Source organism: Bos indicus x Bos taurus, chromosome 5 (genome assembly GCF_003369695.1).
Source record: "Bos indicus x Bos taurus breed Angus x Brahman F1 hybrid chromosome 5, Bos_hybrid_MaternalHap_v2.0, whole genome shotgun sequence".
Lineage (NCBI taxonomy): Eukaryota > Metazoa > Chordata > Mammalia > Artiodactyla > Bovidae > Bos > Bos indicus x Bos taurus.
This window is the reverse complement of record NC_040080.1, coordinates 73801568-73828547: the sequence shown is the minus strand read 5'-3', so window position 1 is coordinate 73828547 and position 26980 is coordinate 73801568. Positions and strand designations below refer to the sequence as shown.

At 35.9% G+C, this 26980-nt stretch overlaps 1 protein-coding gene across 1 annotated transcript in view; it reads right to left on the bottom strand.

Moving 5' to 3' along the window:
- Nucleotides 1–939: 939 nt before the first annotated feature.
- CAND1 (cullin associated and neddylation dissociated 1) overlaps nt 940–26980 on the bottom strand; it is a 43901-nt gene continuing 17860 nt past the window's right edge. The window contains exons 4-15 of the mRNA XM_027542477.1: nt 25757–25880; nt 24531–24787; nt 24345–24450; nt 23097–23242; nt 20240–20532; nt 18483–18624; nt 16650–18143; nt 15694–15789; nt 13191–13360; nt 12950–13114; nt 11775–11882; nt 940–11041 (exon numbers count right to left, since the gene is read on the bottom strand). Coding sequence (XP_027398278.1) covers nt 10817–11041; nt 11775–11882; nt 12950–13114; nt 13191–13360; nt 15694–15789; nt 16650–18143; nt 18483–18624; nt 20240–20532; nt 23097–23242; nt 24345–24450; nt 24531–24787; nt 25757–25880 — 3326 coding nt within the window. The 3' untranslated portion in view covers nt 940–10816. The remainder of the gene's footprint in view (nt 11042–11774; nt 11883–12949; nt 13115–13190; nt 13361–15693; nt 15790–16649; nt 18144–18482; nt 18625–20239; nt 20533–23096; nt 23243–24344; nt 24451–24530; nt 24788–25756; nt 25881–26980) is intronic.

The window sequence follows — 26980 nt, the reverse complement described above, 5'->3', positions numbered from 1 at the left end:
GAGCACACACAACAATAATGTGATAGTTTAGGGACTTGCCTGGTGGTTCGGTGGTTAAGAGTCTACCTTCCAATGCAGGAGTTCAGTTCAGTTTAGTTGCGTCCGACTCTCTGCCAACACCATGGACTGCAGCACGCCAGGCCTCCCTGTCCATCACCAACTCCCGGAGTTTACTCAAACTCATGTCCATTGAGTTGGTGATGCCATCCAACCATCTCATCCTCTGTCGTCCCCTTTTCCTCCTGCCCCCAATCCCTCCCAGCATCAGGGTCTTTTTAAATGAGTCAGTTCTCCACATCAGGTGGCCAAAGTGCAGGAGACTTGGGTATTATCCCTGGTTGGGAACTGAGATTCCACATGCCACAGGGCAACTGAGCCCATGTGCTCTAGAGCTCACGCTCTGCACACTGCAACTAAAGAAGCCTGCCACGAGCAGCTCATTCACAACTAGAGAGAGACCCAGTGCAGCCAAAAAATAAAATTAGTTTATGCTGATAGTTTCTAATACTGAGGCATCCTAATATTTTCAAAAGTGGCTAAAAAGTTTCTCTCAATGTATATTTTATAACTTCCCTCTCCCTCTTTAGAAAAAGCCCAATCAATCATCAAAAATAGCATAAGAAAAATCAGAGTGGACTATTAAGCTCCTATAGTCAGTCATTCATGATTTAACATACTTATCCATATACATTTGAGTGCTTACTGTGTTTCATCTTCTTTATATATGTTAACCTTCTTAACAATTCTTTGTGGCTGGTACATATCCATTTTACAGATGGGAGAACAAATATATTAACAAGTTACCCAAAGTCCCACAACTAAGGGATGGGATGGTCAGATGTGAACCCAAGTTGAGAGCCTAAGCTCTTTAACATCTATTTTTAAATGTTTCTCATTAAAATATTAGAGAAGATAAAAAAAATAACAGAAGCTCCAAGATGGCAGACCAACTTAATGTGCTATTTATTGTCTCCAAATTCTACTGAAATGACAGTAAACATCTGTGAATGAAAATAAATCCAAAATAATATATAGAGAAGGGAAGGCCCACGTAGCTCAAAAATTCCGACAAATTCCTAGAAGACAAGAAGCAAGGAGGCGTTAGAGAAGTTACAAACCAGAAAAGCAGGGATCCTTTCCATCCAGTCAAGCTCTAGAAAGGACTCAAACCTGTGAGACATTGGGTACAGAGAGGGACAAGGTTGTTGGCGGTACTGTTTTACATAAAGGGCTGTCTGTGAACAGTTAGCCCACTCAGCTCTTCCCACCCATCCTCCCCCACTCAGCAATGTTTGCACAATGTTAAAAGAGAGATGCTTTCTAAAGAAACTGGGACTATATTACATGGAAAAAGGGGGAACAGGCTCTATAAAGTTGGGAGTTGGCCCCTTGATTATGTCCTTGTCAACTGGCATCATGGGAGGCTTCCGGAGTCCTTGACTCAGCCTACAGGATAGCAGTCGACTTCATAAAGGGCGGGCTTCCCTGGTGGCTCAGTGGTAAAGAATTAACCTGCTAATGCAGGAGACACAGGTTCAATCCCTGGTCTGGGAAGAATCCCTGGAGAAGGAAATGGCAACCCACTCCAGTATTCTTGCCTGGGAAATCCCACGGACAGAGAGGTCTGGCAGGCTACAGTCCATGGGATCACAGAGCTGGACACAACTTAGTGACTGACAACACACAAAATGAAAAGCAAGATATCCAGGCAAAAGGTATAGCTTGAGCAAAGGTATAAAGGTTAGGAGCAGCATGGTGGCTGAGAGAAATATTTCACCCTTGCCTGAGGATAAATGTCAATCTTAGGTGTGACAGATGCTGAGGCTAAAGGGGCTGACAGTAGCCAGATCTAGAACTTGTACCTGCCCTACAGGCAAAAAGGAGTCATTGAAGGATATAGCGCAAGACTATGAATGGTCAGGACCATGGTCTTGGCAGCTGAGCGGCCTTGGGAATGAACGCTCTCTGGGTATCCTAAGGCAGTGGGTCCCAAAGTGTGGTCTGAGAAGGCAATCAGGACTGCAAACGTAAAGGACAAAAAATAAAAAAGAAAATTATTGGGCCCCACTCCAACCTATGGAACCAGACTCTCTGGAGGGCCCAGCAATCCATTTTAACAAGTCCTCGTGGTTACTGTGATGCACACTCACTTGAAAACAACTCTTCCAAAGTAAAATACCTCTTATTTCAAGACATTCCATCTCTTCCAAGAACCCTTCCTGCCCCATGTAGAATGGATCGCATCCTCCATTGTTACCCACTCTGTCCCCTGAATATAATTCTTATACAGTAGAATTCTGTGGTGTTTATTACGTCAGTTTTTTCCTGGTAACCAGCACTTCTTTACATCAAATATGTTCTCTCCCCTGCCTTTACAGGCCTGGCAGGACCTAGCTAAGTACTTAAGAAATTAGTTTCCTGAGTGAACCAAAATACCAATTAAGAAACGTCTGCAGTCATCCAATCAACAGATGAGGAAATGAGGTCTTGAACACACAGTACTGGGGATCGACCTGAGAAATATTTAGCAAATCAAATTAGCAGAAGTTATTAAGAGTTAACAATTATACAACACTAGGTACCAGTCAGTTTTAAGTACTTTACAAGTATTCCTATTTAAACCAATAAGGTAGCTACTTTTAGATGAAGAAATTGAGGCTAAGTAATTTACCAAAGTCAAATAGCTACCATTGAGCCAAGATTAAAAGCCAGATGTCTGGCAGCAGGCATCTTTATATTCCTTGTTATTTATCACTTTTGCCTCCAAACTTGTGTTAAGATTTCCAGCTTGAGTGGTTGGATAAATGGGTTGCCAACTGCAAAGAGAGAAAGACAAGGAAACCAGGGGAAGGTGCGGAGTTCAGATTTAGCTATCCTGTGTTTGACATACCTTTATGGGGTGTCCAATAAGTGATATAAGTCTGAAATACAGGACTAAGGTTTACAGATTTAGAAATCAACATGTAAACCATGAGAAATGGATGAGATGATCCAGGCAGGATTATATATAATGAGAAGACGTGAACTGAAGGGCCTAGTGAATAATATTTTAGCAAAACTAAGATACAGTGGCCTCGTAGGTATTAGGAAGCCTCCAGAAGAGAGTAACATCCTAGAAGCCAAGGCAACAGGTAGTCAGTCTCACGGAGGGAGTGATCAACAAGACTGGTATCAATTCGAGTTCAGGTAAGAAAAAGACTGAAGGCCATTCTGGCATTTAAGACTTCACTGTAATTGGTTTGTAATGATCACCTATAGAGGGATGAGAGCCAGATTAAAGTGAAAACACAAAAAATCAGGAAAACATATCTAGTTCTCTACAGAGATGGTATCTTGTAGAAGATACAATAAAAAAAACATTTAAGTCTTTTTAAATGAGATTTCAGGGTATTTTTGAGGGTCCAGCAGATGGAACTAGTGTTCGTGGTACTGAAGATAAAAGGAAGAGGAGGAGACTGATTTAACCAAAACCTGGGACAGGTTGGGGGCTTCCCTTGTGGCTCATCTGGCAAAAAACACGCCTGCAACGCAGGAGACCTGGGTTTCATCCCCAGGTTGGGAAGATCACCTGGAAAAAGAAAAGGCTACCCTCTCCAGTATTCTAGCCTGGAGAATTTCATGGACTGTATAGTCCATGGGGTCGCAGTCAGACACAACTGAGTGACTTTCACTTACTTTCTTTCTTCTAGGACAGGCCGGAGGAAGGTAGGCTCTGGGAGAAACGCTGGACTTGAGCAAAGGACAACCAACTCAACCTCTGAGATGAGGATGTAAAGATGGGAATGGATATGAGATTCTTAGGTTGGAAGGACTAGAAAATGGCCTTAATTTTATTGACAAAATGATGTTAATGGTAATCCACTGGGTATGGAGACAGGGTTACATGTAATAAAGATATAAGGAATGGGAGAGGGGGCATCCATAGATGCAATAGAAGGACAAGAATTTTATGAATAAATCATTTACAAAACCCAGGAGATCCTGAGTAGGTAAACAAAAGGCTAAAAGAAACAGAAAATGGTGGGAAATATAGATCACAGGCTTCTGAGGTCAAAAGTCAATTTAGAGCAAGTGAAGGTAGACCTTGATGAACAGGAGATTGCAGTTAGAGTTAGACAGAGTTTAAGTTCAAACAGCTCTGGATGAAAATATCTAAGCTTGTAGCCTTCAGAGTGGTAGCAGAGATAAAGGTTGATCAAAACCAAAAACAATATTGAATGGTACCTACATAATTTCAGAAAACATAAAAATTGCTGGCACTTTTAGGAGACTGCTGTTTTTGTATACAACTTCAAACGTGAAGATTTAAAAAAAAAATGCTTGAGGTAGATGATCCATTTCCTATGGGCCTGGGAGCCACAGCCGGTAACAAAAGTTGTCACTCTGGAAGGTGTGAAGATGGTTGTAGAAGATATGGAAAAGATGGAGAGGACCCAGTGAGTGGAGGAAGTGCTTAGAAGCAACTGAGTGGCGGGGTGATTGAAAAAAACTTGTAAGAACAGGTAGGAACGTCTAATTGTGAGTTGTTTACCATGACCTAACTCTTCTGCCCACATTTTGCCTGTCAAGAGGGCCCTCCACAGCTCAACAGAGCTGACTGTTCTCACCAATGCCTCATGAACAAGTATTTAGCTGCTAGATATGACCTTATGACTTCTGGCCCACAGGAAAGCATTAGGTGACAGAAATGACTCACTTCTCACTTTGCCTCTGCCACAGCAACTCACATTCCCAGTGGCAGCCTGGTTATCCAGGGTCCCCGTGAGGTGCTAACGCTGTGCTATCCACAATACTATGCAGAATAATAATGTATTCTAAACCACCTATTTTGGGGACTGTTTGTATTGCAGCATAATATAACTAACTGTGCTTATTCCCAGCAACCAATAAATTGTTGTCCTGTCAATTTTATTTCAAACACCCTGAGTGCCTCTCCAAATTTATACTGGTTCAGCACAACATTCTCTTTCATACAGTTTATTCTATTAATGTCTTAATTCATCAACAAATGTCTTACGTTCCTTCCAATCCATTCTCTAAAGTGCACCTAAGTATTTCTAGGTTTGCCATCAACTCACCCCTGAAATTAAATCCAAAATGTTTACAAAGCCCTCTATAAAATCTGTCCATCCTAGCTTCTAACTCATATTTCACACTACAGCCATATTCAGCTTCTAAAACCCCTTGTCTCTATGCTTTTGCTAATTCTGTTCTCACTACATGGAGTACATGACTTCCTTGGCTTGGGTTTGTCCTCAACCCCAGACCAGGAAGCTGTGCCACAAATCATACACATACATGTGTTTTCCCCGTGCTGTCTCCAGTGGCAAGCACATAGTACTAAAGAGTATTAGTACCAAGGCAAAGGAGGGGAAAAGGGCATGATAGGAAGTTTTACATAAATCTTGAACACTGTGAGCAGGGGCTATAGGAGTACAGACCAGCAGTGGGGCATCTCATCTGGGTACATACATGGTCCTCTGCGAATGCAACTGATGCTGAAACAAATTTCTATATCTTTTAAATGTAGGTTTTAAAGACTGAATTTTCAAGGTTCCAAAATGAGCATTCTGAACTTACTAAATCTGTTGACCAATCAGCCTCATGAATACTTCAAAAAACATCATGTAAAAGGAAATTAACTTTTATTTTTGTTTATGCCAATTCTGCTAAGAGGGACTAAAATGGTTCAGAAATTTGACTCACTCAATGATCTTGTTTCAAAGAATAAGCATTCTGATTTGTGATAGTTTTTCTGCCACTTGCCTCCCACCAACCAGTCTTTATTCACAAGTATTTTATTGTCTGCAAACATCAACTAATCCTAGAAAAGTAACAAAAAATGTGCTAGTCAGGTTTACTTTTAAAGTTCAAATATATAATTTTGAAATTATACTCCCCCAAAACCACTATTTGGCATGTCTTTAAATATTACAGCTAAGCAGGAAATAACCTGTACTGGAAAGCAAGTCTTTGTTCATTGTATTGACTTTCTTGAACTAAATTGTTCTCTTGAAGAGAATATAAATGAGTAATTTTGAAACTCCACCTTTTAAGAACCCAAGTAAAGTGTACTTCTTGCCCTTTGATATAGTACACCAACTGCAAAGCACTCACTGCCTCACATCGCCTGGTACAGTAGAAGCCCCTTTTATACTCTTATTTCTTCCAGCTGAGGAAGCACTTTACAGCCAGGAAAAAAAAAAAAAGCCAGTATATTAAGTGGTTTAATAAAGACCATCCATTTAAATCAGAGGAGGTAGTAATATAGAATAGACACATTTTCACTAGATCATGATAGTTCTAATTAATTTGGTAGAAGAAAATAGATTAAAAACAGTACAGTGTACTTAAATTTAGTTAGGAAGATGAACTGATACCAAGAATGAAAACTTCTGCGTGTACAGAATCTCGGTTGGTTATAGCTCACAAGAAAAAGCTCTCTATAATAGTGGTTCTTAACTGGGGCAATTTTGCATTCTCCCCCTCTTTCCTTACTCCCCTGGGGACATTTGGCAATATCTGCAGACAATTTTGGTTGTCACAACTGAGGGTTGGTTGTTGATGGTACTACAGGTATCTAAGTGGGTAGAGCTCAGGGATGTTATTATTTTACAATGCACAGGGCAGCCCCCATGACACAGAATTATTCAGTCCAAAATGTCAGTGCTAGGCTGAGAAATCCTGATCTTAAAAGAACATGCATTTTTCTACTGAAGTCTAAACTGATTTCTAGAATAAGAAACTAGGAGTTTATTTCTAGACCTTTTAGGAATGCCTAGTTTAGTTCACGGATGGTAAGGATTCCAAGCAAAGTACACATTTGGTTTCTTAACAATAATGCATTAGGGTTATAGTAAGATACCATCACACACATTTAGCTGCCCTGACCTAAGTAAGCAGTTGGTTTTATATTAAAAGTGAAATGTCTATGAAACAAGTAAAAAAGCTTTTCACAGTAACAGGATTACTACAGGCTATTAAATCATGAGGTCATCATGGTATCATACATTAACCAGTTCCATAATATAATTCTTCAGAATTTCGCTGTGAGAGAGCATTCTAGAATAAAATCAATGTGCATCAACCACTAAGTTACTGATAATGGTTAAATACACTAATTCCAACACATCCTAATTTAGAAAGAAATTTCAGATGGCCTTTTCTCATCTAATACTTTAGTGAAACAATTCAATTTGCCAAAGTAATCACTAATAATCATTTAAGATCAGAACTAAAAAATACAAAGAGGTCAGGGTATCCACACTTCCTCCACTAAAAAGCATTCTGACACATTAACATTACAAAGTCTAACAAAGTAAAATTATCTGCAATACTCCCATTAGTTTTAATTGAAGTTGATTTTTGTGAAAAACAAATTCCATTTTCAATTAAGAGCTAACTTTGAAAGTTACAAACAGCAAAAACATATTGCTGATAACTCTTGCCTAAATTACAGGTGTTCACAAAATCTTATTTTTCTAGTATTAATAGGAAAATCAGCAACTTACTGTACTATAAAGGGAAAAGAAGTAATTTCAGTGTGCATATTTCTTAAGAAAATGACCACGTATGGTCAACTTTTGCAAGCTTGCCACGTGATTATTTCCGATGTGTTCCATTTTGTAGCCAAAGGTATCAGGAGTTTTACTTAACTAGAAAAAAAAAATCCATTAAAACCAGAATATCCTCTTCCCAAATAGTAAAATGGAACTGTTATTACCACTGTCCATTTTCCATTTCACAAAGGATTAGTTAAAATTTCAAAAACATGTGTGACTCTGGAGTAGCAGTAATTTAAAAATTAGGATTTAATTTAAGAGCTAGAACCAACATCTCCTGAAATTTTAAAGCTCTTTAATATAAAAATATTTACTAAGTATACTATATCTAGAGACTGGCAGTTAATTTTTACAACTTAAGTTTTTGGTAGAAGTTTTTACCTCGGCAGAAAATGTTACTTCAACTTTTAAAAAATTGTCACGCATTACTATATTACTTTGTCATGTGGTTAAATACACCTTAAAAGGATTATTAACTAGTTAACTGAATTTCCTGACTGAGGATCTTGTGTATTTCATTAAACTTCAATCATGCCTATCTATATAATCATATTCATGTATCTGAAATTGAGTTAGATATAAAAGGTATCAGAATATGCCTTTAAAACCGGTTAGATACACCCATATTATTTATCATTTACCCAACAGAAGTGCAAAAACAAAAAAGTGGCCTGGTTATATAAAAATTATGTAAGTATCAAACACTTGTTGAAGTCTCTATACTCCAAATTTGTGAGGAATTCCAAATGGTTAAGCAGCTTTAGATATCACTAATTAATATATGACCACATTTTAAAAATTATCATGCAGTGCTATTGACTTTAAATTTTTAGGTTAGGCTTTGCCATACCAAATTTCCTTTCTGCCTTAGTCTCATAACGTAACAAACAACTTAAAAACAACCCATATTGAGCTGTCTTTAAAAAGAACTTGGTTAAATCTAAACAATTTAAATGTCCTCATCAGTGAACAGCTGTTTTTTTCTCCTGAGGAACCACCATGTGCAGAACCGCTAAGTAGAACTTCCTAATAATTATTAGAAGACCAGTGAGCAGTGTGAGTGACAGACTGTGACTGAAGCTCACACCTTCCGTCCCAGTACCAGGACGTCACCACCAGAAAGATGAACCTGATCAGTATGACTCCGCATTTAAAACTTGAGTATTCTTCTTTTACTAACTGTTATATATGTGAATATATACATTGTAATATATATATATATCATATATATAAACACAAATCATATCGACTACTAGAAAAGAGCAGAACCTCTTTAAAAGATAGAATTTCAGCTATATTAAAAAATTAGCCATTTTGCGAGACTCAAAAAACAAAAAACTACAAGCATTTTAGAAGTTAAAAAAACTGAAGGTGAAATCCAATATGTGAAAAGAGTTTGGATTTAACTTCAATTAACTAAGACATTCACACAACATGTCAGTCTCCTACTTGGTCCTAGAGCCTATAGTATTGTAATTTATTGTGAAACCGTGAAACCAAATACTTAAAATATATCCACAACATCTGTACCACGGTAATGCATAGTACATAATATACTAACAGCTTGAAATAAATTTCTATTACAGTTTTTTGCAAATTATAGTATGATTATCACCTGCCACACACTCTGAAACAGCACCAACTTCATGTAACGTTTCATGTCCACATACTAATCAAAATCCTTACTGGTAATGAAGTCTTATGCACGATCATCTGAATACCTAAAGTTAGGCTGTTCGTCTAATAACCACAGTATGTTATAATTAAAATCACCTCATATTTGCATGTTAAAGCAGGTAAGTCAAACAGCAGGAAAAATATTTCTAATTCACAGTTTCAAAAATAAAGGGTGCAGTTTTCAAATATGTGAATGCTTAAAACTCGTCACTCAATTTAACAACTGCCTCCTTCAATACATGTAAACTATGTTTGCACAGCATTAGGAGATGTCTTTTATTTCAGAAGTTAGTTCTTACTGTTACAGGAGCACCACAAATTTGAAGGAATAGGCTACAGTGTGAAAGGAGCTCACTGAAGGATATGTTAAATAAAATTTTAACTACAATATAAGGTACTGCAAAGCTTTGCTTCCCCCCAAGCACAGACCCTTTCATCAGGAGTAGTCAACACTTACCAAATACAATATGTAAATTAGCTCTAGAAGAAAGAGGGAAAAAAATCTAACTCAACTAAAAGAAAATACTATTATTAGCTAACAAACCTGGGATAGCCAGCTTCAGAAGTTTCCAAAAAATAAAATTCACAAGCACACAGTTATTAGAATCACTCGATATGGAATGTAGAGGTCCAAAGGAAATCAAAGAAAAATCTGACTAAGAATTTCTAGGGGGAAACACACGCACACAAATGGGTAACCGAGAAAAACTGAGTACTTAAATATTCAAATTTTAAATGTCTAAGAAAATTTATAATAGAAAAAGTGGCAAATTGTTATTTGGACTTGATTTGCTGAAAACACCTGCAAATTCACACTGGCATTAAGAAAACCAAAGTTTCAAAAATTTACTCCCCTCTCTCTCCAGATATGTGTTTTCTGTGCAAAAATAAATATCTGAAAATTGCACTAATACAATAATACTTATTTTAACTTTTGTATTATGAATAATCTGCACATGCTGCTTTACAGACAATACATATTTGCAAACTTGCTCATGCAAAATTAGTGTGCGCAACAGGGATATTGTTAATCCCCATACTTAAAAAATGATACCCTATTGTCTCTCTTAAACCGCCAACCCCTCTGAAATGTAACAAGTCTTACACAGATAATTCTTGTCTGCCAGCTAAAAATCAATTTATGTTGCTGAAACAAAGTTACACAAGAAAAAGAAACATGGTTTTTGTCTTGCAGAATTTTTGATTTTTAAATAAGAGAAAATTTATAAAAGAAAGAAATTCATGGTCACAAAATTTTAACATTTTAATCCTAAACATTACAGGGTAAATATACTGGACCCTATCTCCATCAATCCTAACGTTTAGTTGTCATTTTAAACGTTGCTCTAACCACTAAAACATCAGTGGTTTTACAACCTCTGGATTATGGAAATACATATTTCTGAAATAAATGCTACAAAAACAACAATGGAAGAAAGTCAAACTGTCTCCATGAAGGGGAAAAAAAGTGGAACATTTTGAAGCTTTTAAATACTTCTCTTTTCATGTCTTATGATTAACCTGTCAAATCAGTGCATCATATGGTCAATGTAATGGTCCCCAGGTTGAACAAATATCTAACTAGTGTCCATTGATTCCAAGTTAGTGGATGATGAATCTTTTTGGATACTTTCAAAGATGGCTGCCAGCTCAGGGTTAGAACTGATCTGTGACTGGAATTCACTCATCAGCGGACTCTTCTCTGCTTCTGGAATGGTTAGCAGTGCTGCCACTGCTCTCATGGCAGATCGCTTTAGTTCATCTTGCTTTTCAAACTCCTGCTTTACTGAGTTTGCTTTTACCTGGAACATTGAGTAAATTTATATTACATGCTATAAAAGGCAGCTCTTATACCAACAAAATCTAAGCACATAAAAATAAAGCAAAGCAACTCTTGCATAGATCCAAAAGGCACATTATTCTTCAAGCAGGGGTGTTTTGAAACTTTTTTAGCAATCACTGTCTCCTTTTAAGGGAATATTTTATACAAAGCCCATTATAAAAACCAGAGTGGGATCTGCTTAGCAAGTCCTACTTTGTCCTCCATCAAACTACTGTTTGATGTTACCATATTTGTTCATTATTCTTCAAACATGTCATGTACTGAAATCTCTGTGCCTTAATTCATATAATCATTTTTGTATGAAAAGTCTTGCTTCACTTTCTGAACCTAAAAATAATCCTGATTTTTTCAAGGTCCATTTTAAATACTGTCTTGTGCATATATGAAGCCTTCTATGACTCCCACACCCATTCGCCTCCTCCAACAGAATTAAACATTTCCTCCTCTTTTGTGGACCTATCACTTTAATCATATCAGTACTTTAAAAATGTGTCACACTGTTAGAACAAACTTTTAAGAATAGCATTTAACAGTGATAAGCTTTCTAAAACATCCACATTTAATACATTAATTTTTGAAGCCAACTGCTACCCAGGGTGCCAGCACAGTTAAATTTGGAAAACCACAGTACAGAATCAACTGAGAATCCTGAACATACCAAGTCTGGCCTAAATCAACATCATCAGTATTACCTTAGTTGTGCACGTGGCACGCAACGGCTCAACAAGTCGGTCCAACCTCTGCAGTACCGCGCTTGGACAAAGGGTAGAGAGTCTCACCAACATTAAAAATGTTAGCATCTATTATGAATAAAAAAGACAAAATTTAGATTCTGAATTTATTTTCTAAAGACAAATCCCAAATTCTGACAAAGTTTTTAAAAGAAAATGACTAGCCTGTGCTACAAAGTTTCATTTTTAGGTAGTCTGCCATTTGGAATCACACAGAATTCAAATCTAAGAAATTTTAGCTACAAGTACTAAAGTTATCTATCATATGGTCCAAAAATACAGAACTAGAAAAGTGATTCTCAATCTTGACTGCACATGAGTTAGAGCTGGGGAGCTTTCCAATTTTTTTTTTACTTCACTCATTGGGATAGGGTCATAAACTAACTGTTTTTCAAAAAGTTCATGTGCACCAAATGGAAAAAAATCAGTGAATGAGAAAATAACTAGAAGAAAAGCTTTATAACAAGTTTCTACTATCTTAGATTTTTCTAAAGAACAAACAAAAAAAAACCCCCCAAAGCCTGCTTATTCAGATTAATCCATTAAAGTCCAATAACCCATAGTCTTTTATCTTAAGACTATAAATTGTAGAAGGATCCTATTCTTTCAGGGCTCTTTTCATTGAATTCTGGGAGAATCAGGTTATTCCATATTACATTATGGAAACATCAAAGTAAGAGTTCTGATAGTATGGCTGAATTACTGCTCAACTACCACTTTTGCCCTGCTTGACCAAAGGCCCTGAGTAGACGATTTTTCAAATCACCGTTTTATAGTTCACATTTTAAATAGGAAGATAAAAAGCAGCTATGAGCAAAGTTCATGCTCTACGCCTAAGAGGCGGTATAATTTCTCTGTGGTTGCATCTACAGATAGCTTTGTGTATAACATCCTTTAACAACACTCTGAATCTGACTTGCTCCGCTAATGACAAGGTTTCTGGATGTTCCTATATGTCAACTGATGTTATTACACTGCACTGCTACTTTGTTTGCATATTAGAGAGTTTCTAACACACTAAAATCATGACAAGTAAACTAATCGTTCTCATTGAATAACAAGAGTAAATTACAAAGGTGAAAGTCACTAGCAAAAAGTATTCTAAAACATTTTATCAACAGGCACAAACATCTCACCTTAATGTCATAATGGTCCTTCAAACCGTCTTCAACATGATTAAGAAATTCAAAGATATCAAGTCTGTCCAGACAACTATCTAGAAGCGTGTACATACACTCAAAAGCTGCCTTTCTAATATCCAGGCCGTCATCAACTGTATGCTTAAATGGACCCATTTCTACCTGTTGAAATACAAAGATATGTAAATATTCTACAAAGTAAAAGACAAGCTTAGGTAAACAATGTAATCTAACGTACCTCTCTTATAAGCTCCTTTCTAACTTTTGTTTCATTATAAAGATGTGGAAGAACAGTATCCAAAAGATCCCTTATTAATGATGGCTTATTATGTGCTGCTGAGTTGAATGTGACCAAAGCTACTCTTCTTACATTTAAATCTGGGTCTTCTAATGTTTTTAGGAAATCACCTGAAGAAATCAAAGAGAAGCAACATAGTTATATGGCAAGTTTAAAATTAAATAGGCATTATACTGTTATTTTACTAGTGTTGGTATTATGGCCATTTCTTGAACGTGGATCATGAAATATGATGAAATACTAAGTGAACTACATAATTTCTTTTGGCAACAGTTATACCATCATGTCTGAATATGAGTGTATTTAACTGATAAACCTATTCTCAGCACCTTTAAACACAGGAGTGAGGGCCCCCAAAGCTCCCAATTACTTTTATAGATAGTTGATAAAAAGGTGGGTGGCAAAGAGAAGTGATGGAGTCAGCAACCACAAGAACTAGTAATGTGAATGACTCTCCTTAAAGTTCAAAATTAGTACTCACACTAAAAAAACCACCAACAGAAGTGGAAGTTTTTTCATTCAAAAAGTACTTGTTGAGCATTTATCGCATGAAGCATTGGGGATACAGCTGTGCGAAAGTCAAATTTATGCTCATATGAAGTTTACATTATATGTATGCTATAGTTTACATTCCAAAGGTGAAATCTTAAAACCTGAGTTCAAAAGATAAACAAGGGTGGGGACAGAGCCACAGCTAAAATATTGTTAACAAGTAAACAATTTATCAGATGACAGAGAAATGTGCCTCCAAAAACTTGTTTTTATCTTTAACAAGAAATGTATAAATTGACAAGAGGTCTAAGAGTAGAAAAGAAGGAAACTGAAGCCTAACATAAGACAAAAAGCTAGAGAAAGTGCCCAGCCACTCTAAACACAGATATAAGTCTGACTGTTCTTGCACATGGGGGAAAGAATATCTTTGGAGTCACACAGATGGTGATCCAAACTGCTTCACTTGTCAACTCTAAGACTGACTTCTAGCAATTTATTATAGGCAAGAGCCTCAGTTTCCCAGTTAATAAAATGAGAATTATAAACTTTTAGGGCCACGGAACAGAATAAATAGCATGCACATTACTGAACACAGTGTCTGGTACATGTATTCATTCATAGCTATTCATCAATATGTAATCTCAACCCTATGATAAGTAATCTTTTAGAATACATGGTGGGGAAAAGGTGCCAGAAGACTTAAATGTATCACAACAGCAATCTGCTAAAATGGGAGATGAAAAAAATGCTTCAAACATCACAGATTGGTAACCTCAAGACTGACCACCCAGGAAAGTTCTGACTACAAAAAAGGTTAAGAGATAGCTTGTGTTCAAGAAGAATTTAAAGCTCCTCACCTCTGTCTGTCTAGAATTACTATGACGGTAAACTGCTTTTAAGTAAAGCTCCTAAAGTACTGCTATCATTATGGACAAATGGTGACACAATCTAGGATCAGTGGTCCCCAACAACTTGGTCTAGGAATTTCAATTTTAAACAACCAGAATGATCATCATCTAACTGAGTAACTACTCCAGTGATGCACACTTGCTGACTGTTGTCAACCTAGAAAGATGTCTCTAGAGATCTGGCACAGGTCTCTTCCCTTGTTGTATCTTGTACAATGCCAAAAATGAGAGTAAACAAAAGAAAAAAGAGGGGAGAACAAAGGCAAGAATCTTCTGACAGAGACTTCCTATGAATTATCTCTACGTCTCAGCATTGTCATCCATTTATCCTCTATGTCCCTCCTACTCTGAGCTAGTAATCCCTTTGTGTAGTTCTTTTAGACTGTTTTTGCCCCTTCTGGCCCACTGCAGAATGGCATGAAGCTGTTAAGTTTCTATGCATACCCCTCTATCCTTTCTGCTGATATCCCCATTCTTTTGTCAAGAAAACCCCAAGAGTTTAGTTACTAAAGACTCTAGGGAAACTGATGATGAAAACAACTTAAGAAGTTATAAAATCATGAAAAATAATAAAGAGATGACCTTTTTCTTTCTTGTGTATCTCCTCTTAGGCTGACAGGGATAAATACCTCAAGAATTATCTTTTTTAGTCTTAAATTTCCACCTTAAATTTAGAAGCCTCCACAGAGCCCCTTGGGAGCTAGAGGGATATAAATAATAACAGAAAATTCAGCCATCACAACTCAAATGAGATTCATTTACAACTGGGAAGAACTTCAGACTGTCAGATCATATAATATTACCCTTTACCCATTAGTTTACTTTAGGTCATTCCCCAAACACTATTACCAAATGTGTAGTTGACTTTAAAGACATCCTAGCATATTTAGCTAATTTCAATTATTTGCAAAATTATGTTTTTAATGAAACAATTACCAGACCCTTAAAATAGTTCCTTGGAGATATATTTAGCTATTGAAATGATTCAGGTTTTGACAATTAACTACTATTTAGGCAGTATTTTTATCTTCATTTGCACTTACCTATGCAGTTCTTTAATAGTGGATCAATAGGTTGTGGATGATCAGAAATAGTAAACTTCACAGCTGTAACCACTGAGCTTCGGGCATATGATGAACCTAATTAAAAATAAATTCTAAGTCTACGGTATTTAAATCCGCTAAAATCCATGGACATCTTTATCATTTTCAAACCACTTCAAGTAACATCAGTGTCTGTAATTCCTTAAAATTCTCTTTGATCAAGAAGGGTATTTCTTCTTTCCCTCAGGATACCAATGGAGCAAAGTTTATTCATTTTGTGAAATATAATCTCGCTAGATCTCAAAACGAACAATTTCATCCAAGGAGGAGGCAGCCTGAGAAACCAGGAGTGAAGGATCTACCCCTCCTAAAAGGGAACTGGTTTAACCACATCAGCAGATAAGATTATCAAATTTATTAAAAATGGAAGCAATTTCTAAGAATGAATGGCCATTTTTACCTTCTCCTTGGATAATAAGGGTTGACACTGGTAAATCTGAAAACTGTTCCCAGAATTTTTCATTTGAACTTAGTTCACCAATTTTAGTACTGTAAGCATGGTTCTCGGGCTTTATTAATTCAAGACCAAAGAGTAACATTAAAATATACTGAACACTAGAAATGACACCAGATTTAATCATTATCTAACTACACTCTTAATTCTTTTAAACAACAAAATGTCATTTGAACATGGCTCCATATTATAAGTTCTACATGTAACAAGATATAGCATTAGCCATCTTTCCAGGCAACCAAATACTAATAACAATGGGGGGGGGGGAGGGGAGGGAGGCTCAACAGGGAGGGGATATATATATATATGTGTGTGTGTATATATATGACTAATTCATGTTGTTGTACAGCAGAAATCAACACAATACTGTAAACCCATTTTTCTCCAGTCAAAAAATTTTAAAAATAAAAATTTTCTTAAATAAGAAAATCTAGGTACCCACCTGATATTAAATACCCCTTAAGCCGTGGAAGGAGAGTTTCTGGATCAATTAGAGTGAGTTTGCCTAGACATTCAGCAACAACATTTCTGGTTCCTTCTTCTGCACACTCACAGTGCTTTAGCAATAAGGCCCAGATGTTTTCAACATACGGTTTAAGGCCCACCACTGATGCAGAGCTAATAATTTCCTTCAAGGAATGAAGCAGTAGATACTGCCTTTTGGGTTGACTGGTTATTTCTTGTAAGACAAACGGAAGGTATTCAGGAAGGTTGCCCACACTAATGCTGCCTAATGCATAGGATGCAGCTGATTTGACTTCTTCACTAGGAGATGAGAAAGCTTCTAATATGACAGACTTTAGTTCCAGCTGCCCACTTAAGTCAATATGATGCCCAACTTCTCCAAGAGACAGTAGAGCTAAGAGACGAATTGAATCTGTAGACCTTGAGTTCTTCACATCTTGAATAAACTGACCTACTACAGCTGGTCCTTCTTTAGGGCATGCTCGAGTAAGAGCAGCTACACATTTGGCAATGGAATAATAAGACTGCTTATGAGTAAGAGCTGTGCTCTGAGAATAAACTGGGCCAGTGAGCATGCGCAACAAATCCATATATCCTAGATTATTTGTTCCAGTAACAACCAGAGCTTGGAAAAAGTCTAGCATAGCACTAAGTGCTCCCCCTTGCAATAAAGGTGATCTAACAAGTCCAATAAGTTCATTGAGAATGGATCCACTTATCTTCGAAAGGGAGGAGGGATACACTTTTGCTAGTGTGGTTAGAAAACTGATAGCCATCTGTGAAACATGCATATCACTTTCGCTGATAAGAGGTGGGAGCTCATCTAGAACTGCATCAATCATGGCAGCAGTCAAGCTGTCACTATAGTTTTTAATTAGAATATCTAAAGCAGAAAGGGTACCCAGTTTCAAAGCTCTCTGGTTTTTCCTGAGAAACGAGGCAAGGATAGGAACCCCTTCTCCCAGGACAGGCCTCAAATCTATCTTCAACGGGGACCCAGCAATCAGTGTCAAAGCCTTCACTGTAGTTAACCGTGTAATCTCATTCTTCAGTCTCTCCAAGAAAATCTGAAGTGTATTGGGCAAGTCAGAGCCCAAATTGTCTCCAAGGTTGCAAATAATTTGTCCCATACAGGAAATAGCCCTTTCCTTGACTTCCTGATCAATGTCAGCTGCTTTTAACCTCTTAATGGTACAGGTAAATAGATCTTTGATGTAAGGAGTCGCATCAAACGAGGAAGGCTGATCTAAAGGACGAATTACTTTGACAAGTTGTTGAGTAACAAGAAGAGCTTCAGATGTAATCTTGTAAAATGGGTCTCCAACACAAGCCACCACTGGGGGGACCAAAGCTTGAACGTGAGGATGGAAGACTTGAGGAGAGTGGTTACAGAGGATTACATATAGACAGGACAAAGCATCGATCTTCAAATTTGATGAGCTTGATTTATCATTCAGTGAGAAAATGATTCCTAAAAACCCAACCAAAAAAGAAAAATCCAATATTTTTATGCATGACAACTTTATGAAAGCAAAAATATAAAACTAATCCCTAAAAGACTGCTAAAGCTTCCACTTTATATTATCTCTAAAGTAATAGAAATTCCACAAGCTGTGATAAATATTAAAGTAAAATATTTTAGGGTTTGGTTTTAAACTTTTTACTTTTAACTTTAGATATTCAATGTTCCTATAAAGTTAGTTCCATGTACAAATTAAGTTGTCACAAGTCATTCTTTTCAAGGAAACAATTATTTAAGCTTATCTAAGTCTTAATAAATCCCAAAAGTGATTTACTATTTCTTGCATACCTGGTACAAGTACAGGAATGTGTTGTGTTAGGGCCCCGGGTAATACATTTACCAGTTCAGTTAACATGTTAAAACAACACTGTCGGGTCTTCACACTTTTCTCTTTCATCTGTTTGTGCAGAGCTTTAACAATGTTTGGAACCTGTAATTATCAAGTGCTCATTAGCTGGTTCAGTTATTGGTACTTCCTCAGTTCACTTAACACAAATTACAAGGGATGCGGACGAATGGAAGAATTTTTCTGGTCAAATTCCTAACGAATGGAAGAATTTTTCTGGTCAAATTCCTAATTCTGCTAACTGCTAACAATTAGTTCGATACAAACTTTGTTGCCATCTACTATGCATGTTCTCTTGTAACTATATTTGCTTGATACTGATAAACAGAGAAAAGCTATCATTAGCTTTCTACAGAACAACAGAATAGTCTTCCTTGATTAATTTTACTTATGAAATGCACCAGACTAAATAGAAATCTAAATAATAATTTTCAACCAAAACTTTAGGAACATAATTTATAAACTTAAATAGCACATATAAGCAATTACAGGAAAAAAGACAAATTACAGAAAAGAAACCATTAAATGGGTCTTTGTCTTTGCTTTTCGTTGGCTCTTACAATGAAATCAACCTCACTTCAAATGTAGTTACAAGCAGCAGGAATAGGAGTCAAAGACATCACTTCTATACTTTCTAATATTAGTGAAACCTAAATAGGGTATTTGCTAAAAAGTCTTCAGGAGAGCAGGATACAGACACATACCATATTGAACAATGATGTGAGAACTAGAGGCAAAAGAAAACACCTATCTAATTAATTCATCATAGCACCATCATAATTTTTTGTGATTTTTATCTGCTTTCCATATAGTCAATTACTTATGTCTTGGATACACTTTCTTTTTCTTCTACAATTAATCATCAGTGTTCACCTTTTAAGTTCACCACAATCTATTAAAATTTTTACTACTTAAAACAAGATAGCTATGACACGTACATCCCTTGTCCTAGTTTAGTTGTTTAGTTTCTCTCAAGATCTCTTCTGTAATCCATAAAAATGGACATATATGTACCCTATGGGGATGCTTTAGAGATTACATATAAGATAGGAAAATGCCTAGTGTGTACTAAATATTCAGTAAATGGGGACTATACAGACCTAATATTTAGATCCTAAAGAAGATGTCCTAAAGTGAAAAAATATGTATTTTATCAATAATAGGTGGCATATAAAATCAATAATAATATCAATAATAATACATGGTATATAAAGCCTGTGTGGCAGGCTTCACCGTGTGTTTAAACAGAGCATATCATTTCCATCTTGGGTAGACAGTTTTAAGTAAACCATTATTACAAATGAGAAAACTGAGACTTAATAAAATGTTTAAATAACTTGTCCAAGACCACATACACAAACACACACAGAGTCCTAATTTCTCTAAATTAGAAGAGAAAGCTATGAACACAAGTAGTCCAATTCTACTGCCCTAAGATTTCTCCATTAATACATCAAAGATAAAAGATATTTTATTGAATCTTAAAGCTAATACTGTTCAGCCAAGAAAAATCAAGAAAACTTCAATCAGAATAAATTATAAGTAAGTAATGTTATATGAGGATCCATAAACTATTATACAAACATATCCCAGAAATGTTTCTCTAAAGCTATTCTGGAACTCCTATTTTCATACAAAAACACCATTTTAAAACATCACATTTACTAGCAGGACTTTCAAAACCACACTTTAAACTGACCTGACTCTGAAGCATTGTTAAAGGTGTTTCTCCCTGTTCCATTGCGTCAGGGTCACACAGCCAACTTTGCACAGGACGAGTTTGCTTCAAAAGAGAAAGGTATGCATGAAATACATCTGCTTTTACATTCTCTTCACGCTCTTTAAATCTGGATATCAGTGCAGGAGAGACGGTCTTGTAGAATTCTGGAAGCATTTCATGCCTTGTGCTAACTACAGCATCCAAGCACTTAGCAGCTGCACGTCTCACTTTCCAACTCATGTCATCATCGTCACTGTATTCATCATCACTCCCTAAAGAGAAGTTTTAATGTTAACAGACTATTAATCATAAGAAAAGTTTAATACAGAAAATAAATTGATAATCATAACTAAGATAATTTTCCAACTTTTAAGATACACAGCCAGAGACAGATTTAAAAAGAACTCGTTCATAAACCAGAAGCAGTTTACTTAAAAAATCTACAAATAAACCTCTAAAGAAAAATGATCTGATTGTGTTTTTAACTTAACATTTTCTCGTTGATGGATAATGAGCTGTTTATTAACTATCATTTATTAACACATTAAACATCTTCAGATTACAAATACGTATAAATGTCCCAGCCTTTTAAATAATATGAATAGAAGTTCAATTCAAAAGATTCACTTGACACTACAGGAAAACCAAACAACTGGGGAGTTCATAAGATAAACCATAAAAATAATGATCACCAATGGCATATCACACTGTGAAACTAATTTTTCAGGGGTAAAAAAGAATCCTGACAATTAGCTTTCTTTGTGGCTACATGGCTTTCCATTAAATTTGTTGATGGGCTATTAGGAACAAATATGCATATTCTCAACTTATTAAAATATTATCTTAATATAGCTTAAAGAACCTATACTTTCTCAGTTACAACAATAAAATTCTGTCCACAGAATAGAGCACTAGCTTCTCCAAATTCCTGCTAAACATTAAAACAATATTCTAAGCTTAAGTATTAACAACTCCATCTCACTTATACCAAATACTGCTAAATCAAGGCATTTGATTTGAAGAAAAATTACAGGGCACTATCAAGTAGACTATTTAAAGCAAGTAAGTAAAAATTTTTAGAGAATGTAAACATTTCCAATGGCAACCCAACTATGGGAATAACTTTATAGAAATATACTTTATTGAAAAAGTTATAAAAATTAAATAGCCTAATAACTAAAATTATGGTTATATAAGTTACAGTAACACTATGATAAAAATATATTAGGTATCAGAAAATATTAGGTGTAATGAAGAAAGAATGCTAAAAAGGGAAATAGGAGTATGCGGTATGGGAAAGTCCTGAGATGGGAGACTGGATGAGGGAGGTATGTAAAAGAAGTAATCAGGTATAACCCCAAAGTTTTTGGCCTGAGAAACTAAGAATAGAGGTGCTATTCTGAGATGGAGAAGTCTAAAGAAGAAACAGGTTAATAACCAGTCAGTGGAGGAAGGCTGGGAAGAAGATATTCTGGACATCTAGGCAGTGTATCAATTAAGCAGTTTTGCATATATGAACCTAGAATTAACAGGAAAGATCTGGGATAAAGTTTGGGTTTTCAGCATACTGATATTAAAGCCAAAAGACTAGATGAGATCAACAAGATTATAAGAACATAACAGAGAAGTCAAGAACTAAGCCCAGAAATACTCCACAGTTTAGTGATCAGGGTGATGAAGAGGAATCAGCATAGGGAAAGAGAAGGAGTAATCACAAAGACAGGACTAAAGCCAGGAGAATCTGATATCGTGGCAGTTAAATGAAGAAGTGCTGCTGAAAACTGAGGAACAAGCTAAGTCAAACATCTGAGGTCACTAGCAATCACTGCAAAACTGGATTCAAAACAAAAGGGGGAAAAAGGAGTTGGAGAGCATTTATTCTTTTGAGGAGTTCTGTTATAGTGCAGAGAAACTGAGCAGTATCTGTCGAAAGTCTAAAATGAGACTAAGAGAGAGTTTTTGTATCTTTTTTTTTCAAATGGATGAAATTACAGACTTTAGAGCAAAGGCATTACCTAAATTCATTCAAAGAATCAAACTTAAAAAGTATAATTAACAGGAAATCCACCAACACATAAACCCAATAACTTATTTAAACATTGCTATTATGATTCTTTTAATAGAACAGAGACAACTACACATGAGCAACCCTGTGCCTTTGATGTGTTACTCCTTTCCACAGTAAATACAACAAATCTCAGCACAATGACATCAATCTCAGGAACCTCAGAAATACTTGGATTAATCATGAAAGTTAAGTAGAGCCTCAAATAATACTTAAAATTTCTCATTAAAAGTAACTATGCATCAGATCAGATCAGATCAGTCGCTCAGTTGTGTCCGGCTCTTTGCGACCCCATGAATCGCAGCACACCAGGCCTCCCTGTCCAACACCAACTCCCGGATGCATAAAACAAACCAAACTGCTAGGAATATGTTATAGATATCTATAGGTACAATTTATTCATTTCCCTCCTTACAAAAACACTGTGTAATCACTGATAAGTGCTTGCCAAGAGAAAAACACTAACATTTTTTTTAGCTTATTTAAAAAAATTAAATTGGGACAGAGTAATTTTGTTATCTACTTTTCATTCAACTTATTAACCGCTTTAACAAATGTTTACCTAGAACATGATTTTGAAAATGTTGCATACAGTTCAATAGCTGGACGCCCCGTAATTAAATCAACTTGCTCTTGTTGAATACTGTGGTTATTTCCACTTTCACTATTATAAGCAAGCAAACAAACAGTACATTCTGGGGCTAAGAATCATCTCCATCTATAATTAGTTCTTTCATGAAAATATAACAAATCCTACTTAATTTGAAATACCTTGGTCGTCATCATCACCACCGTCTGCATCCATGGCATTTTCATCTTCATCTTCATCATCATAATTATAATTAGGATCATAAGTAAGATACTTAAGACATATATTTATAATGGTAGAAACATGGGGATACACTTCCTTAGGACATCTGTAGAAAAAACAAAAGCTACCTTGAATAATTGTACTTATTTTCTTGATTCAGTATCTGTCAACTTTATTAGCAGATTGTCTTCCGTTTAACGTTTTAAAACATTTACTTTTCAAATTACTCTTTTTTAATCAATTTTAAGATGAACTCTTCCCTCCTACCACCACCACCACCACTTAACACCTTTGAAGTCAGGATGATTTTTACAATAAATGATATGACATGGTTAGTGTGGGGTCATACAAAGAGAGATCTGCACACAGTCTATCTTTTCAACATACAGCTATAACACAAAGGCCAAATAAATGCATTCTTCAGTAACTAGCATTACTGGTAAAAATGGCAGGGTACATTAATTTAGGTTTGGTCTTATAACTTTAATGTTCAGAAGACAGAACGTATAGTAAATGCCCAAGAATAAGTATTTCTCAATTAAAGGTATAGAAATGAACCCCACAATTTGTAGCAATTTTATATGACTATAAAGCTACTTATCGAAAACCGTGAGTGAAAACTGCTTACTATTACTACAAACAGCCAACAGTCAAGTCACAAAACACTGTGTTACAATGCTGTCAATTCTAGCCAGGAGTGTGGGGGGGCGGGGGGGGGGACGGGGGGGACAATCTCGCTACTTAGCCAGTATGATCTTCTCACACATAAATGCAGTTATTATTAGAACCAAGGTTTTCAAACTGAGAATCACTGCCCTAGCAAATATAACAGATCTCAAAAATTGTTAAAGAGATACAAAATTCACTAGTATATATTTCTGACCAGATCATTAATTTGTTCTGGTAAACCACATTAAGACAACTGGAAGACAATTATATATACTTTTCCCAAGTTCTTTAAGTTCTAACAGTAAGGAGGAAACATTTCAAAATAAATGTGATGACTGTATTTTAAAATAAAGATGATACTCACTTCAAATACTGTATTGTTATCACTTATTATTTAAAACTTAATTAAAACATCTGAAATCCAAAATTCAATCCAGCTGTGAGTAAAATAATCCATTTTTCCTCACCCACCAAATCTAGATCTTATTATTCTATTCTTAAGAAAAAATATTTGAAAAATAGATATCTTTAAAACTTGCCTTCTCACAAATGATTCAAAGGCTTGAATGCAGTACTCTCTTAATTCATCGTCATCTACATTACAAAATTTTACCACCAAAGGAATTATCTTCTCAAGGTATTCACCTAAGAAAAGCATATTGGTTCTTATAAATATTCATTAATATGTTTTAAAGAAAATTTTTAATTATATAAATATTTCTTACCTATTCTATGACCAGCTTGCCTACTAATAGCAGCAATACATTGTATGTAGGTTCTTGTTGTTGACATGGAATCATTTTTGGACAACTCTGACAACAGATGTTCAATAAGATCGACAAAAACTATATTTCCACAGCTCATAACCAGATGGCCAAGAGCAATAATGGTTCTTTTCCTCACTGCAAGTCTAGGGCTGGTCAACTGGGGGAGCAGACAGGTCAGAATTGAAGGATGGAAATTAACAAGAAGTCCTCCTTGCCTTAAAACAAAATGAGAAGAGAACAAATAAATTCAAAATGTCCAAGAACTATTACAATTTCTGCCTTCTGACCATCTCTCGATTACTTCTTCTCCCTATTGTCTTTTCTCTACAAATCTATACACTCAGTTTCAACCCACTTTGTTGGTTCAACTCCTCTCTCTCAAATCATTTCACATGTGCAGTTCAATGACTCAACAGCAGTCAAATATCTGTGTCCGGTGCAGTGCTAGTGATAAAGTCACACAGAGGACAAAAGGTCTAACTGAATTTTCACTACATATCAAATTAATAAGATTCCAATCAATCAGAATGATCTCCGACTACCTTCTATTCATTCTATATTCTGGAATACTAGAATATGTTTCCCACCTCAAGACTACTCATATATTCTGATATATTTTATCCTTAAGCACATATATCTGTGCTCTAACCACTTTGCAAAACTAAATCCAGATGTGGTTTCCATAACAAACTTTCATGGCTCCTTCCATTTTAAATGTCAAAATACACCATACTCTGCGTTAATATTTAGTCCAGCTCTGCCTTACATTACAGCCATTTGTCTTATCTCCTATAGTGAAGTATAAGCTTTTTGTGTGCTAGGATAGCTCTTCACTTTTACTGTGTATTTGTACCATATGAAGGCACTTGATTACTTTCAAGTTCAAGTGAATTAGCCACAAATGATAACTATATTCAAGAAAATAAAGGGTAAAACAAAATATAAAAACTGTGCTGAAATATTTAAATTACAAATTTTATTATTTTTCAAGCTACAAGAAATATGCTTGCTATGTAATATTACGTGAGTATAATTAGCTTTTTTCTTCCCTCACCCCTAACCACACATTTATAAAACAATTTAAATATGAATAATTTGACCAAGTTTTATTATATTTATCAGAAAGAGTTCTTAATAAATGCAAATATCTGTATATAAGTAATAGAAACCACAGTCACGTTTACCTGCTTAACATATCAGCCATAATATCCAAGGCTTCTAGCTGAACAGAGACATCTTCCTGCTTTGCTATTGCACTGGTAAGACGCCCAGTAATCTTTTTACATACATTAGCAGCTAATGCAGACCCTGTATGAAAAAGGAACCATAACTTCAAGGCGAGTATGTTGAATTCCACCTTAAATTCATTCTAGTTATTAAATATTCAGCAATTCTAAACTTGATTTAAAAACTGACTCGAGAGATCCACGTCAGAAAAATGTTTCAAAATAGGCTGTTTTTCAATAAAATAAGTTATTAGACATAAACAAGAATTAGAGATAACTGCAGAAGAGTGCATGAAACAGGGAAAACAATATTGATTCAGTAAACTCATACTGCACAACTATTTCTGTGCACCAGTGGGAATGCTGGCTATGGAGCTATTAGCAGCTATAATGTTTACAACTCTAAACTGGAAAGCACATAACATTTTTCTCTACTTGAGTCATCTTTAGTAGTAACCTAATGAGATCCTTTCCAATCTAAGTAGAAATGTTGTTCCAGGAGACTCATCAAAAAGGTTATTAATATTTTAAAGTAGATCTATATTGTTACTGACCAGAGAGAGGAAAAAAAGGAAAAAGAAACTGTGAAAGTAAAAATCTGCATGGTTAACAGAATTCCTGTTAGAGCCAGAAATCGGCTAAAAACAAACATGTTTTAATGAGGGGAAAAAATGAGGAAAATTATCAATATAGCTAATAAAAGGATGCTTGCTCCTTGGAAGAAGTTATGACTAACCTGGAAGAAGTTATGACTAACCTAGACAGCATATTAAAAAGCAGAGACATTACTTTGCCAACAAAGGTCCATCTAGTCAAATCTTTGGTTTTTCCAGTGATCATGTATGGATGTGAGAGTTGGTAGTATGAAGAAAGCTGACTGCCAAAGAAGTGATGCTTTTAAACTGTGGGGTTGGAGAAGACTCGAGAGTCCTTTGGACAGCAAGGAGATCCAACCAGTCAATCTTAAAGGAAATCAGTCCTGAATATTCACTAGAAGGACTGATGCTGAAGCTGAAACTCCAGTACTTTGGCCACCTGATGCAAAGAACTGACTCACTGGAAAGACCCTGATGCTGGGAAAGACTGAAGGCAGGAAGAGAAGGGGACGACAACAGAGGATGAGATGGTTGGATGGCACATCACCAAATCGATGGACATGAGTCAGCAAGCTTCAGGAGTTGG